The 16,478-nt window shown below is 37.5% G+C and overlaps 2 protein-coding genes and 1 long non-coding RNA gene across 3 annotated transcripts; 2 read left to right on the top strand and 1 right to left on the bottom strand.

The window, feature by feature from the left end:
- The first annotated feature begins 604 nt into the window (after nt 1-604).
- Nucleotides 605-6,093, top strand: LOC149588625 (uncharacterized). Its single transcript, XM_089862409.1, has 2 exons — nt 605-1,249; nt 3,097-6,093. The coding sequence occupies exons 1-2, from the start codon at nt 605-607 to the stop codon at nt 6,091-6,093; spliced, it is 3,642 nt and encodes a 1,213-aa protein (XP_089718535.1).
- A 2,659-nt stretch (nt 6,094-8,752) lies between these two features.
- LOC149588624 (uncharacterized) lies at nt 8,753-9,463 on the bottom strand. Its single transcript, XR_016379905.1, has 3 exons — nt 9,362-9,463; nt 9,239-9,279; nt 8,753-9,132 (listed from the first exon to the last, which is right to left on the bottom strand). It is a non-coding gene; the product is annotated as an uncharacterized LOC149588624 (long non-coding RNA).
- A 2,504-nt stretch (nt 9,464-11,967) lies between these two features.
- Nucleotides 11,968-14,947, top strand: UQCR-C1 (Ubiquinol-cytochrome c reductase core protein 1). The gene is made up of 12 exons (XM_089862418.1): nt 11,968-12,125; nt 12,339-12,569; nt 13,045-13,373; nt 13,436-13,515; nt 13,585-13,697; nt 13,768-13,872; nt 13,933-13,971; nt 14,033-14,127; nt 14,201-14,266; nt 14,324-14,498; nt 14,567-14,642; nt 14,704-14,947. Exons 1-12 carry the CDS (start codon nt 12,057-12,059, stop codon nt 14,766-14,768), a joined length of 1,443 nt encoding a protein of 480 aa, XP_089718544.1. The 5' UTR covers nt 11,968-12,056; the 3' UTR covers nt 14,769-14,947.
- The last annotated feature ends 1,531 nt before the right edge of the window (nt 14,948-16,478 follow it).

Below are 16,478 nucleotides of genomic sequence, written 5' to 3'. Positions count from 1 at the left end.
ATCGGGAATAAGTTTGTCCTACTGGTTACTGAGAGCTTGTCATAGGTGAAAAGTCATAGATTCTCGTAAATCAACGTACGCCTGTTGATACGCTGTCAAAGACTTGGTACAGAACAAATAGGAATTGACAGATTGGGAAACCATTCGCGTGTAGTATCAATTCTGGCGTCATTCTTGAACTAGATACTCTCGGTAAGTCTGTAGCATTACGAAATATAGGAAGTGTCATACTTATGGAACATATCTTATAAACTTATGGTAGCTAATAGATGATAAATATGACTTTTCGGACTCATGGCACCGCGGTTAAAACATCATGGCTAGCAGACCTTTTCTTACTCGTGTCAAGTGAGGAACGATCCCTGTAGCTAAAGTCAGAACAATTCTAAAAAGTTTTTTGACCATTTCTATTTATATTAGAGTATATTGTGTGAAATTCGTCCACAATTTTTACTATTTAACCTATAGCGTTATTGTTGCAATTTCTGGGCCGAAGCCCGTCTCGTTTTAAATATATTGTTTTCCGGCACTTATTCATTGGTTCTCTTTGGGTGTCATCATCCTTCTCAGACTCAGTAGATGAGACGGCTGAGAAAATATTATCATGGAGTTAAAATTAAAACAACAATTTGAAGACTGGATATCTTGCGAAAAAAACCATTATGAGTACTGTAATAAGAACTTTTCACCAATATTAAGTAAATACAAACATGCCACATCCGTTGAAAGTCACAACAAAACTGCTTGTAAAAAAGCGAAAAAAGGAGTTTATACGCCATTGGAAGAAAAACTCAAGTACTCTAAAGTAAAAATGGTTTGTGTGCATTATGGTCAGTATGAGACCAAAGCGAAAGGGCACAGAAAATCGTCAACATTTACCAATTCTTGCCCTGCCCATGTGACATACTCAGCAAATGCTAAAGTTCAAGCCCTGTACATATCCTCTATCGAGCTAAATCATAATCATGACATCGGACCCGAGCTTTACGAAAAGTATCCAGCTAACAGAGCACTGCGCCAGGCAAATTTGGAACAAAAAGCTAAAGTTTTAGATTTCGTTAGAGTTAGAGGTGATAACAAGCTCGTTCTTGATGAAATTAGAAAAACAACCGGGAGGTACGAAATACCGAAATCATTACAAAACTTTAAAGCACAACAGTCGCTCAAAAGCGGGGATAGAGCAGTTGTAGACTCAGCACAGAGACTAATTTTAAAATTACAAAAAGACCAAATGGATGACTCGCAAATGGTAAATTTGATCCTTAAATTATTATTCACTTTCGTAAGCAGTTTATATAATCATAAGATTATATGATATGTTCCATAAGTATGATTCTTCCTATACTACGTCATTCTAGAGACTTACTGAGAGCTAGTTAGAGAACGACAAGCGATACTATACGTAGAGGGTTTTGCAGTTCATCTTCCTATTTATTCTGACAGCCCCTCACCAGGCGTACGTTGCTTTACGAGAATCTATGACGTTTCAAATACGCTTATCACTTCACAACAGTGACAAACTTATGGAACATGTCTTATGAACTTATTATTATATACATTACCATAAGAACATAATATATAGCTCCCTATAAGTATGAAACGTAGTACATTTTCACACCACAGCGTTTCCTTCCGAATTTGGAGCGCTCACGCTTTTGCGCTCCCGTGGGAGATATTTTGGCTCTACCAGAAGTGACGTAACCCATAATTATGGGTTACATTACTTCTGCCTATACGGATAAAGGGGGGGGGGCGAAAGGCTAGACTCCTCCTACCCTCCGATTTTAGTGTAGAGACCAGTGGGTTTCGGCATTTAAAAACCTATAATTATTATATATTAACAACTTCAAGATGCTGAACGATTTAATTGCAATTTCAAATTCTACTATTTAAAACACATAATATTATAACATCTCTTTTTAAATTAAACTAGAAACTATCTGTAAATTTCGAAGGAAGAAAATGCTGTTTATATGGTTTCATTGGGGCTTTTCATACTTATAGGGAGCTATATATTATTTTCTTATGACATTACTTAAGAGTGTTGGACCTTATCACCCTAAAGGGGTGGTCCCTAACATTGTTCACCTTCGTATTTTTTCTTATTCAAACACTGAATTTACGGACTAATAATAAGGGTGTAAGAAGGAACATTTTGCGGCTCTCCTATATAAAAGATTTCCATAAAAGCTGGTGTTAGAACTGCAGTAGTGTGGTTACACTGGCTATTTTCAGTTGAAAATATGCTATGAAATTTTATTTTCCGGCCCAAAGTTTCGGGGTTATGACTTAAGTGATTTACAGATGACCCCAATGAAACTCAAAAGAAAGTATACAGACTAAAAACTTTTGAAAGTCCAGCATAAAATACTGTAGAATATGATATTCATAGCACAAGCCCCCCCCCAAACAATAAATGCATTATATTTCAATATGTTACTTTCAATGTAAACCGCTTTATTTAAAACTTGAAAAAATTGGCCCGAAAAGAAAAGCAAAACGTCGTAGCGCCTTTTCGACTCAGAACACATCACACTAGCCTAGTCCAGTCCTACCATGATTTTTGAGATATTCTGTATAACTAGCAAAGAGTATGAGTTTTTAGTTTAGTCTTCCGGCTTTAACCAATACAATATGTCACATGATTAGTCAGAACTCGCTAAGGCTTTGCTTTTGAAATACCCCGACAAGGTTAGCACAGAGGAGGCATGGAAACGTCAGGGAAATTCAAAATGGCTGAAAGAGGTCAGGGAAAGTGAGGGAATCTAGGACAAGTCGAGTTAATAACATATGATTAGAACGAAACTGCTTACTTAACCAGACATCGAAATTTAGGAGCTCTCCTCGCTCGTTTAGGAAAGTTTAGAAAGTGAAAACGTTCCGTTAACTTTAACGTTAAAGTTTAGGGTTCAAAACGTCAGGGAAAGGGCCAGGGAAAACTTGGAATAGTCCGGGAGTTTGAATATGAAAACTTCATAGCAAACATGCTCGATTCTTAACGGTTGCATGTCATACGAAGGTGAATACGGTTGGTCCGACGAAAGGAACATGGAGTTTATGAACATATATAGAGATTCCTATGTTCTTTGCATATAGGTGGTCGATGTATCTACAGATGCTTCGACCAAGTGCTTAGAATTCGTATTTTGGCAAACCGGTCGCATGAGAGAAATATTTGAAAAATATCCTGAGCACTTGCTTTGTGACGCGACGTTTTGCTTAAATCGATGTGGCATGCCGTTATACATAATAATGGCTGTAGATGCCAATCTCCAAAGTGAAATAGTTGGCTTATGCTTAACAAAAAATGGAAAAAAAGAGTACGTCGAAAAGCTCTTCCAGACTTTTCAGACCTACAATGAAAACTGGAAAGGCACAAAAACGGTCATGGTAGATAAAGATTTAGGCGAGATATCCGTGCTCCAACAACTTTTCCCTGAAGCTGACGTTGAAATATGCTTGTTTCACGTCTTAAAGGCCATGAAGTCAAAAATATCATCTCTTAAGATGACATCAACCGCTAGTCAATCAGCGCGAATTCACGCTCAACAACTGGCATATTCTTTCACAATAAATACCTTTAAAGAAAATGTTGAAGCAATGCTGGCCGACGAGAAACTAGCTAGTTACCCCGAATTTATAAAATATATGCTTGATAACTGGATATCAATCAAAGAGATGTGGGTGGCAGCCTATCGCCGTCAACATTTCAATTTAGGTGAAGCAACGAACAACCGGTTGGAATCATACAATCAAAAAATAAAAGGTATATGCAGACGAAACGCTGCCTTAGACGATTTCTACAGGGACATGAAAGTTCTTTGTGCCTATATTGAGAACCTAAATGATCATGAAAAATTTAAGGCGAAAACTAAAAAAGCATTCAGTGTTACCACATTTGATGATGATGATTTACGAGATGCGGCTCGGAGTATTTACGATAAAGTTGTCCCAGCCTATGCTGAACAGATTATTCAAAATCTCTCGAAAGCAGTGTCCTGTAAAAGTATTTCCAGCCCAGTCGACAACTGTGACTCTATTATCGTCAAAATTGACAAGTTTCCGGATGCAATCACTAATGGCATTACTTGCTCTTGTTCCACTTTTGTCACTAAAGGAATCCCGTGCCCCCATATTTTTATCTCAAGGAGATATTTGGAAAAGGATATTTTCACAGAGGAAATTATTTCAAAAAGAATATCCAAAGATTTTTGGATGGAAGGGCTTAAATCAAAAAGTGTTAATCAAAAGCGAAAGGCTTTTCATAATCGGCACCCTCCGAGACCAAATAAATGTAAGACATCACAGGAAAAATATAGCGAGGCAATGCCAGCGCTCCAAGCTCTAGGAAATGTTTTGTCTTGCTGTGGCCAAAAGACGTTTCAAAGGAGATTGAAAATGATAAATAAAATATGCAAAACTTGGGCGGAAAGAAAAGATTTCAAAATTGTTATTGATAATGTAGATTATGATCCTGACGAAAACACTGACGATGACGAGACCAAAGATAGAAAAGCAAGAGAAGATCAAGACGGAAATAAGAGTGAAGATGAAGACCAAGATAAAGACGAAAATAAGACTGAAGATGAAGACGAAAGGATGAGTACTGACGAAGAGGAGACTGAAGATAGGGACGAAGAGGAGACTGAAGATAGGGACGAAGAGGAGAATGAAGATAGGGACGAAGAGGAGAATGAAGATTGGGACGAAGAGGAGAATGAAGATAGGGACGAAGAGGAGAATGAAGATAGGGACGAAGAGGAGAATGAAGATAGGGACGAAGAGGAGAATGAAGATAGGGACGAAGAGGAGAATGAAGATAGGGACGAAGAGGAGAATGAAGATAGAGACGAAGAGGAGAGTGAAGATAGGGACGAAGAGGAGAGGATAGAGAAAAGTCACAAAAGAAACCAGAGCCACGGAAGAAAACGAAAACTAGACCCTAACGAGATTAAGAGGAATCTAACAGAAGATTTCACTAAAACCGAAAAGAAAGGTAAAATCACACTCCCCAGAAAAGAACATCAAAAAGATGACGATGGAAAAGAGGACTTCAAATTGCCTGAAGTTAAAGAACCTATGAAACTTAGTGTCGTGGGAAGGCCTAAGGGAATTTTTCAAACAGTTATTGGTCTGAAAAGAAATAGGCTAAGAAGAGTCCCGTCAATTAAAGAAAAAAGTCCTGTGAGAGTAAAAAACAACAGACATTCTCTATCGCCAGTTAAGATAAAAGATGAAGATTATCCTGACAATGAGGAAACAATTAAAGAAGCAAAAATATGGCTTAAAAAACCCATAATTTTAACTGAAGAGCACAGAGCAGCATTGATTTCCAGATCATATATGCACAATGAGATTCTAGATGCGGCGCAATTAATTCTTAAATCTCAATTCAAGAACGTTACTGCCGGTTTAAACTCTTTATTTAAGACCAATGTCGATTTTGGAAAATATCGCATTCCTTTCATTCAAAATACGGTGCAAAACGAAGGATATTTTGTCCAAATTTATAACATTTCTTCACATTTCATTTGCGCAGCGGGATTTTACAAAGACGAAGTGGCTACGATTTCCATATATGATTCTTTGAAATATCTATCCTTAAGTCACAGAATCTCGAGATTACCACAACTTGTATCGCTATTAAGCGCACAATTTAAAAATACACTCGTTGAAAGCTTGGAGATCAAATTCATCGAAGTTACCGAGCAACTGGAGGTAGAATGCGGGGCGCACGCTGTAGCTAATGCTCTTAATGCGTGCTTATATGCTGAGCCCGGCTGCATTCAATACGATACGGCAAATGATGTTATGAGGAAACATCTCCATGATTGCCTGGAAAAGAAGTATTTATCGCCATTCCCGATTCGAGCGAAGCACCCAAGTTCGTTAAAGGTGTGCCACGAAAGCACACACAGTCTTGTTTATTGTGTTTGCAGAAAACCATACACCGGAGACCGAATGATCCAATGTGACAGATGCTCCGAATGGTTTCATGAAGCATGCGTTAGCACTTCGAAAAAAAAACCCATGAAGGGCTACGAATGGTATTGCGAATTCCGCTGTGATACTGAAACGGTTGAATTGAATTAATTCATCAATAAGATAAAATTATCATGCTCTTTTCTATTTCTGTAAAAACTGAAAATAAATATATTTTGTCACTGCACTAACATATTAACAGAAGGATTTAGTCTTATTGGTACAAGATGTAACGCTCGAACAAGCTAATGAACAAAGTTTACAAATGAACACTTTTTTTTAATTTACGATTTGTGGCGTCTCTGACGGTCATTCTTTTAGTTTCACAATATTCCAATTCCATAAAATACTCTAGTACGGCACTTCGTGCTAATTAAGGTTAGGTTAGGTTTGGTTACAATGGGTTGGCCAATAATTATAAACCTTTTTGGGCCAATTTGCTAAATTTTACAAGAAGAGCATTTAGACACCTTCCTACCTCCTCAGAGCCCTTGGGCACGTTCAAGAAGTAAATGTATCACAGAGATCCTTTTGTCATACAAGGGAGCAAAGGGAGAATAATACTTAATATTATAGCCAAAGTCACGAAAAACTGATTTAAAAATATTGTAGGCCTTTTCAGAAGCCGATGTTTTCATTATTAAACGTTATACAGTGAGGAAAAGATCAGACCAAACACCTCCCTTTGTGCACGGCCCCCTATATTGCCTTTGGATGACGTCAACATACGAAAAATTACACCACTTATACAGGGTGTAAATAAATGAAGTTCATTGTAAGAAATTTAGATGTTGACAAAAATTATTTTAGCTCCTTCAAAAGAACATTTCAAGTTTCGGCTCCTTTGAATTTCCCGCCGATAATCTGGCTATATGGCTTCAAGCCCTATAGCCAAGTCCCGGACGCAGAGCAAAAAAAAGGGGCAGATTTTACGAACTACAGCGCTTGATTAAATGGGCTATGATACGAGCCTTACCAAAATCTCAAATCCCGAAAATCTTCACCAAAGTATTTCTATTATAAAAGGCTGGTACTTAATGGCTATTTTAGGCTGGTTTCCGGGCCAAAATTAACTACCATTTGAATTGGGACTAGCTAGGCCCGGAACTGGGCAAAAATAGTTTACAGACGTTCAGACATTTTTTAGCTATTTAAAACTGCTTTCCGGGCCAATTTAGCCCTCTTTTTTAATAGGAGTTAATTTGGCCCGGAAACCGGGGTAAAATAGCTATCAAATGCCTAAAAGCTATTTTAGCCCGGTTTCCAGGCCAAATTAGACCTCTATTTCAATTAGAGCTAATTTGGCCCGGAAACCGGGCTAAAATAGCTATTAAATGCCTAAAAGCTATTTTAGCCCGGTTTTCGGGTCAAATTAACTATCTTTTTGAAGAGTAACTATTTAGGCCCGGAAACTGGGCCCAAAAATGTGGTGCCCATTGGGCCTGAAAACCGGGCCAAAATAACTGAAAGGCATTTGGAAGCTATTTTAGCCCAGAAACTGGGCTAAAATATGGCCAATATCACAGAGAGTGTTTAAGCCTGGAAACCGGGCCAAAATAGCTTGGCCCGCGCGGTCGAGTCTATTTAGGCCTGGAAAAAGGTAGGCCCGTTTTTCGGGCCTAAATAGTCGTAGCTCGAACCACGACTATTATGGCCTGGAAAAATATGACGCCCGAAAACCGGGCTTAAATAGCTGACTCTTAATCGTCAGCTATTTTGGCCTGGTTTCCGGGCTAAAATAGCAATCTTTACAATGGCCAGCTATTTAGGCCCGGAAACCGGGCCAAACTACTATTGGGCCTGAAAACCGGGCCAAAATAGTTGGCCCCGCGCGGCCGAGTCTATTTAGGCCTGAAAAAAGGTAGGCCCGTTTTTCGGGCCAAAATAGTCTTAACTCTAACCACGACTATTATGGCCTGGAAAATATGACGCCCGAAAACCGGGCCTAAATAGCTGACTCTTAATCGTCAGCTATTTTGGCCTGGTTTCCGGGCCAAAATAGCAATCTTTACAATGGCCAGCTATTTAAGCCCGGAAACCGGGCCAAAATAGTTGGCCCCGCGCGGCCGAGTCTATTTAGGCCTGAAAAAAGGTAGGCCCGTTTTTCGGGCCAAAATAGTTGTAGCTCGAACCACGACTATTATGGCCTGGAAAATTTGACGCCCGAAAACCGGGCCTAAATAGCTGACCCTCAATCGTCAGCTATTTTGGCCCGGTTTCCGGGCCAAAATAGCAATCTTAACAATGCCAGCTATTTAGGCCCGAAAACAGGGCCAAAATAGTCTATGCCTAATTTCGCCCGGAAACCGGGCCAAAATAGACGCGGCCATACTAGTATACTCTATCAATCTTTACCAATCCAGACAATTACCAAGTAGTAGTATAAACACTAGATAAAAACACTTATTTTGATAAATACTCGGATAATATATGTTAAATGACTAGCTGTCATGCTGCTTCGGACAAGAACCTTTGGACTCAGTCATTTAATCACAAAGAATATTCTGATAGAGTAGTACTCATCGAGAATAATCTACTCTTATACCAACTTTGGTAGGCCTAAATACTCTTAACTCATTCCTATTATAGGTTTATTAAAATGTAGATATTCGGTAAACAAATCAATAAGAAAACACAACACTACTAGTAAAAAGAACAAACTTTGAAGAATGTCACAATCTGGAAAATTTAAATTAAGACCAGTTTATCAAGGCTAGCGATAGTGAGATTCACGCTAGAGAGGACAATTAGTTAATGATGACACAATAACTTGGTTTTTTTAATTAAAAGATTTAATGAATCCAGTTGAAAACTGTACATAACGATTGAAAAAAGATTTTAAAAATTTAACATAGAGACATTACATTGCAATCACGAGTCACGACCCAATATCTCCCAATAACGTCTTTATAAATCCCAGATAATTGTCTTCCTTTAACCACGAAATTGTTGTTGCCAAGAAGTAAATACCTTTAAGATATACTTAAAACGACCAGCTTTGTTAATATTATTTGAAATGGGAATTCCGAGGGTATCAGTGTTACTGTAGTAGCTCATTGATACTGAGTTACCGATGTTGCCATCATTCATCGTTGACCAAGCATATGGTTGATGTAACTAGGCTCCCAGCATGATAGTATCATCTCAACGCTTTGATAAAACGAATTGATACGATTTATTTTACTTTTCGTCAACACAAAAACCACTAAAAACATTTACAACGAAATTAATAGAGAAACTCTAAGGAAAAACCTACCTTACCTGGCTTACCAAGTAGTTAAGCCTTGCCGGCCCTAACTTGAAAAGAGATGATTTTGCTTTATAATAAAATGTATATTTCTCTCTTTCTTTAAGGAGAAAAACTTTTAAAGTTGCTTACCATTTATTTTCTTTTATCTTGAACATTAATAATTTAATTTACTTGAAAAAGTAAATAATAATGCCCTACCGTATAATTAAACTGTATTTTTTCTTACACTCTCCGACTCTCGGCATTTTTCGTTCGTGACGCTGGTGCGCATGACTTAAATAAGTTAACCAATCATATTCCAGCATTAAATTAAAAAAATATATTTTAGTTACCGCCGCCGCCGCAGAGTGTCGCATGGCCTTTTTTTCCCCACAATGACGTAAAATACATAAATGCTGTGACAGCAGCAACAATCGGCCTCAATTGCGGGATTTCAATAGTGACTCTATGTATCTCTATGATAGCTACTTCTAGAGATCGAATTTGTGGGTGGAGTCAAAATATAAGCAGACGAAGTTTCTCAATAAAGTATGCGAGGATGGTACTAGAGGCTAAAGCTACGATCCGACGTTCTTAGTGCATAAATCCGTTTTTGACCAGAGTTATGAGCCTTCAAAGTTTAGTGTAATGTTAATTCTATGGAGGGGATGTTTATGAACATTTTGTTTAAAAGGAATGACCAAAATATTCTCGGCCGCATGGCGTCACGCGGGAGTGCGGTCACGTGGTAGGGTAGGAATAGTAGTCAGACTATTTTCACCCGGGAGGGGGGGTGAGAGAGAATAGCGTATAAGCTATTTTCACCCGGGGGGGGTGAGAATAGCGCGTAGGCTATTTCCACCCGGGGGTGAGAATAGACACTCTCAAACTAGTATCACCCCAACGGGTGCTCACGCTCGGTTCGGATTTACGGAATTTTTTCTCTCTCCAGCAGTCTCGCTTGCGTGACGTCACGCTAGACCTCCGCGACTCTGCTTCGCGAACGAACGCATAGGAATAAAGGCGCGCGTTTTAATATTTTGAACTTTATTTAATTATTCTTTTTAACTGGGGTAATTTAAAGAATATAAATTAGCGTTTGCTTAATTATTATTTTCTGATATTTACCCGATTTAAAAAGATATTAAATAAAGTTGATGAAAAATTGACAAACATATACATGCCTTTCAAAATAGTTTTTATTATTTTTGAACTTGGTTAGGAACTTAGTAGTTTTAACAAACACATGGTAAGGAATTGAAATTAATCTACGTAGAATTCGTTTTATCAAAACACCAAAACACAAAAGTTAGGAAAATTCATTTAGAATTATCATATACACTTTTCAATACTAGTAGCTTTGCTTATTTAACTATTTTACTCATTTTTTTGGAACTTTTTCTCTTTCCATCATTTGCTTCAGGGGTTGTGACTTTCATTGAGTTGAAGTATTTAATTCGTATAAAAATTCGAAGCTTTACAAACGTTTTGACAATATCACAAGGGTATTTTGTCTCCTTTTCAAATATTATTGAGCTAATATTTTTGACAATATTTTCTTCGTTGGATAAAGACATATTTGGCAATAATGTTTGAAAAATATTTTCATAAATTTTTATCTTCTCCATGAAGGAACTGGAAGGAATGACTAGTCCTCCATATGACAAAAAATTAGCCCAGGACGGAATTTGATATTCGTGATCAGATTTATTTTTATCCACTAAGTCTAATTTTGGGTAAGCCTTATAATGCTTTTTGGCTACCCATCCACCAAAGTATTCTAACCCGTATTCCTCGCATTTCTTAAAATCACTATTACATTCTTGAGATTTGATTGGAGTACTAGTAACATTTTTATTATTATTAATTACATGGTTAATGGACTGAATATTAGCAGTATTAGTAATTGAGTATAGATGGGTCGGTGTTATTTTGGGGCACAAATTATCAGCCACCAAACTATCATTTGATACAAAATCATGAACATAAACAGCCAAGCTGCTCTTCGCGCGCCCGCTTAAACAAGCGAGTCGTATCTGGAGGTCTAGCGTGACGTCACCGAAACTTCTCCATAGAGATACAAGAGGAACAGTTGAGAGTCATTTTTGTGAGGGTTTTAAGGCATTCGCCCCTTCGCATGTGTGATGGGGTGAAAGACTGGTGGCGCCCCCCTAGCGACGAGCGAAGGAGTTATTGAGCTTAGAGTAGTGGCACTCTATGTTAACTCCCTATAGGGCATAATAAGTCAAACCCTCGGAGATGCCATTACTCCATTTTATACGGAAAATTTTTTTCGGCGATTCGCGGAGACGAGCTAAGAGCGGAAAAACGTATTTTATAAATTTTACACCTGTAAAATCTTTTAAAAAACACTTGGAACTTGTATTTCTACTTACTTTCGAGGAAATACCACCGTTTTCTGAAGGTAAGAGTCTTTTTTTATACATTTATTAGTAATAAAAACATTTAAGGCGAGCTAAGCCTTGGTTCCGTATAAAATGGAGTAATGGCATCTCCGAGGGTTTGACTTATTATGCCCTATAGGGAGTTAACATAGAGTGCCACTACTCTAAGCTTAATAACTCCTTCGCTCGTCGCTAGGGGGGCGCCACCAGTCTTTCACCCCATCACACATGCGAAGGAGGAGAAGCGAAAAATCCCTCACAAAAACGTTCAAGGACCGCTTTCCCCAATAGTTTGTCTAGGTATTAATAGTGTTATAATGTCTATGAACTTCTCTCTCTGGCGCGTACATTCTACCCCCGAAACCGGCTGCGTGAGCAAACCTATATTAGTATTTTCTCAAGTTACCTTGGTATCACCCTTCACCCATCGGGAATTCGGGATGGCTACCTCAAGGATTGTCCGATTTTCTACATCTCTTCTCTTAAAAAACCGAAATTCTCCGAATTTGGTAAGAAATTACATTGAATTAAACTTAATTTTACGTTTGTTGTCGGTTTAAATTACGTTTTTAGCTAAGCCTAACCCGTAAACCGAACAAAAATTAATTTACCCTTGGGCCTCGGCCTAAAGTCCTTGTTGACCTTAAGGGCTCCGCAATCCACATGTATTTCGTTGATGGCGATATTTAATGAAAATTAACTTTAAACTAATTATAATTAAGGTTATTCGATCGAGGGATAGGCACCATGCCGCCGCTACAGCTAGTTACGCCCAGACCCTGTTAAATGTACCAGAAACTAAGGTTTCCGCATTAAACAACGGATTAAGGGTTGCCACTGAAGATTCCGGAATCCCAACATGCACTGTAGGATTATGGATAGACGCTGGTAGTCGTTACGAATGCGAAAAAACTAACGGAGTTGCCCATTTCTTGGAGCACATGGCTTTTAAAGTAAGTTAAGCCTAACATTAACTCTACTCCAATGAGGTAGATAGAGTTACAATTCAAAATCGGCTTACCGCGAAACACATTGCTTTTATTAAGCAAGTTTATCAAAACATGACAGCGCCATCTGTGAGCCTCTAGCGGAACTAATTACAAATTTTACTTGTTTATTTGCAATCAGAAACATCGCTATGATTTTTATTTCATCTATTTATTAGATTAAAAAGGACTAAAGTTTTTATTATTTAACTCGCGTATTTTATTTAACACGTTTAAAAACTATCTTGACAGCTTGTTATGCAGATTATAGCAGCAGACGGTAATAAAAAAGTTCTTAGGATGGCGCCACCCGTATTTGATAAAGATTCACGCTCGACAAAAGGTGTATCGCGAAACGTCGATCTCGAGATTTCACGTTGTGACTCTAGGTTTAATATATATATTCTATCTCATTGATTAAACCCTAAATTATTATATACAGGGCACTGCTAAAAGAACGCAAACTGATTTGGAATTGGAAGTAGAGAATATGGGGGCCCATTTGAATGCCTACACTTCCCGAGAGCAAACGGTTTATTACGCTAAATGTTTGTCCACCGATTTACCCAAAGCTGTAGAGATTTTGGCGGATATTATTCAAAATAGCAAACTGGGTGAAGGAGAAATTGAAAGAGAGAGGGGAGTTATCTTAAGAGAGATGCAAGAAGTGGAGACCAACTTACAAGAGGTTGTTTTTGATCATTTACACGCTACCGCCTATCAGGGAACTCCTTTGGGAAGAACCATTTTGGGACCCACTGAAAATCTACAGTAAGAATTAAATAAATATTCATATTTGAATTAAATTAATTTAAAACTTTTAATTATAATAGGAGCATCTCCAGAAAAGATTTACAAAATTATATCTCAACTCATTATAAAGGTCCCAGGATTGTCTTAGCCGGAGCTGGAGGTTTGTTTTATTTAAACTTAATTAAAAATAAGAACTAATTAATTAATTTCTTTTTAAATTAATTATAAGGTGTCAAACATGATGAACTTTTAAAATTGGCTGATCAACATTTTGGAAATCTGACAACAAAGTACGATGGAGATGTTCCAGTTTTAACTCCTTGCAGATTCACCGGTTCAGAAGTAACTTAATTTTAATTACTTATTCCCTCTTTTAAAACCAAAAACTAATTAATTAATTAATGATATTAAGATTAAAGTTCGAGATGATGCAATGCCCTTAGCTCATGTAGCTATTGCTGTTGAAGGCTGTGGTTGGACTGACGCTGATAATATTCCTTTGATGGTTGCCAATACGGTAAATTAAGGAGTTAAGAAGTTAAATCATTGTAATTAAGATTTGAATATGTTATTTTAGCTAATTGGAAGTTGGGATAGGTCTCACGGAGGTGGCAGTGTAAGATATTAATATTATTTAATTTAGGTTATAATAATTAATGATTTAAATTAATTTTTAGAATGTATCCAGTCAATTAGCAGCCAGGGTTAATGAAGGAAATTTGGCTCATAGTTTCCAATCTTTCAATACTTGTTATAAAGATACTGGACTTTGGTATAAACTACTATTAATCTAATGTACCTTAATTTTAAATTCCCATTTAAAAACTTCATTTATTTAATTTTAGGGGAATTTACTTTGTGGCTGATGGTTTAACCATCGAAGATATGGTTTATAATCTTCAAGAAGAATGGTAAAAAAAGTTAAATTAAAACTGTATACGATTAAATTTAATTGATATTAACTTTAGGAAACGATTATGCACCGCTGTAACTGAATCCGAAGTAACGAGAGCTAAGAATTTGTTAAAAACAAATATGCTTTTACAATTGGATGGTTCAACCCCAATTTGCGAAGATATTGGTAGACAAATGTTATGTTATAATAGACGAATCCCCTTACCAGAATTGGAAGCCAGAATAGACGTAATTAATTTAATTATTGAAATTAAATTAAATTTAATTCTAATGTAAAATTGGGTTCTAATTCGCAGGCTGTCAGTGCTAAGTCTATTCGCGATGTTTGTATGAAATATATCTACGATAGATGTCCAGCTATCGCTTCAGTTGGTAAGTATCATTAACTTTAATTAATTTAAGTGATTAAATATTAATTATTTTTCATTTAAAGGCCCGGTGGAACAAGTTCCAGACTATAACAGATTACGCAGTGGAATGTATTGGCTCAGAGTATAAATTTAAATTCAATTTACGGCTAATATTATTAAAGAACAATGTTTAAAAATGAAAATTGTAGATTGTTTAATTTAAGTTACTATTAAAAATTATTTGGGGGGGGGGGGGCAAAAGAAATGAATTTTTAATATTGTCATCATGTAATAGATATTTCAATAAAATTGATTTGCTTTTCCTCTGGAATTATTTGCTATTATTTGATTTTTAATTAAGTTAATAATAGAAAAATTAGTTATCTTCCGCAAACATTCCTACTTCCGGGTTTTATTTCTAGCTCTAATCGGAAATTCAAATTTAAATAGCGGGACTAAAAAGATGGTGTGAAAGCCAACATTTAGGGGTTTTTAGGACCACGTTAATCCTACGGCCCCTGTAGAAATGTTTCACCCGCGGTACACCAGTGTTCGGGAAGAAGTCGAATCCAGGCGCTACGCGAAATAGGATTATTACAAAAACGAAGTTGTTGGGTTTCCCTGAATTACAACGCCCCTACGTCGAATCGTTTGGTGGTCATTTTACTGCGCGGATGCGTTCGCAACATAGACATAACGACGCCGGCAACGGTTGAAATAAGTTACGTCATACGAATACCTAATCTACTCTTATGCCGCCCTATTGTTAAATTTCCCTTTATTTTTCTAGCGTGACGGTTTTAATGATTATAAAGCCGTGAACGGAAAAGCTGTTACCGTCAATCTGGCTTAGGACAATGCGCTAAGTCGATTTTTGAAACAATATTACGGCGATAACTAATTATTTTAAACTAATACGGTGCCGAAATTAACGCGGGATTTCAAATGAACTTTCTCAGAAATTGCATGTGTGCAGACGCGGGTGAGTTTATAAACGTATATTTTGTCTAAGAACGTAAGGGTTTTAATTTTGGTATCTTGGGGAAGGTTGGGTGTGTATCCCTCTCGCTTTGGGGGTGATATTAATAATTCCGGTTCTGTTTGCACCCGCCCCCCCCCCCCCGGTAAGGGGATGACACTGAGGGGAGAAATTAGCCGTATGAGTTGAGCACTTGACCAGTATCAAGGTTGGACCAGTATGACGTAGGATCGAAAGGGAGAAAGAAACTAAAAACGTGTAGATGAGGGAAATTTTTTCTTTTTGTGAGAAGCCATTTTTTTTTTTTTATTTCCCGGATGTAAGACCAACTCTGCTTCAACAAACACTACCGTAGTTTTTCCTTGTAACAAGTAGGATATGACAAAAGCAACCTATCGAAAGGGAATTGACAGCTAGAAGACGGATGCCTGACATTTAATTGAACCTAACCTAAACTCAAACCTAACAGGCTAATACCATAGGGGAAGGGAGTCAGGTTGTCGTCTTATACACCAAAAGTGCAAAATTCAACCTAAATGTCAGCCGGTACTTTAAAATTAAATTACCTACCACTTCACATCTGTTTCACTGTAAAATATGCCCCCCCCCGCCCCCCCCCACCCCCCCCCCACCGGGCCACCACTATAGGGACTTGGCAGTACTACGTCATGCAACGTCAGGCTACCTTCCATTAGTGCTAAAAAACATACCAGGAGGAGGGGCTTATATAGCTTTCATTCTGTTAAAAAAACATACCATAATGGCGCTGGGGGCGGAGTTAAGCCCGAATTGCCAAGTCCCTATATGAAGTTCTTAAGCCTTGGCCCTTAATATACCCATTAAATTTAAATCTATTAAAACATGACAAGAAACCGATAA

The sequence above is a fragment of the Phalangium opilio genome, unplaced genomic scaffold, assembly GCF_054372755.1.
Source record: "Phalangium opilio isolate 3A_F unplaced genomic scaffold, DU_Popi_V2 ptg000540l_1, whole genome shotgun sequence".
In the NCBI taxonomy this organism is placed as follows: Eukaryota; Metazoa; Arthropoda; class Arachnida; order Opiliones; family Phalangiidae; genus Phalangium; species Phalangium opilio.
This window is presented reverse-complemented; position numbering and strand designations above follow the sequence as displayed.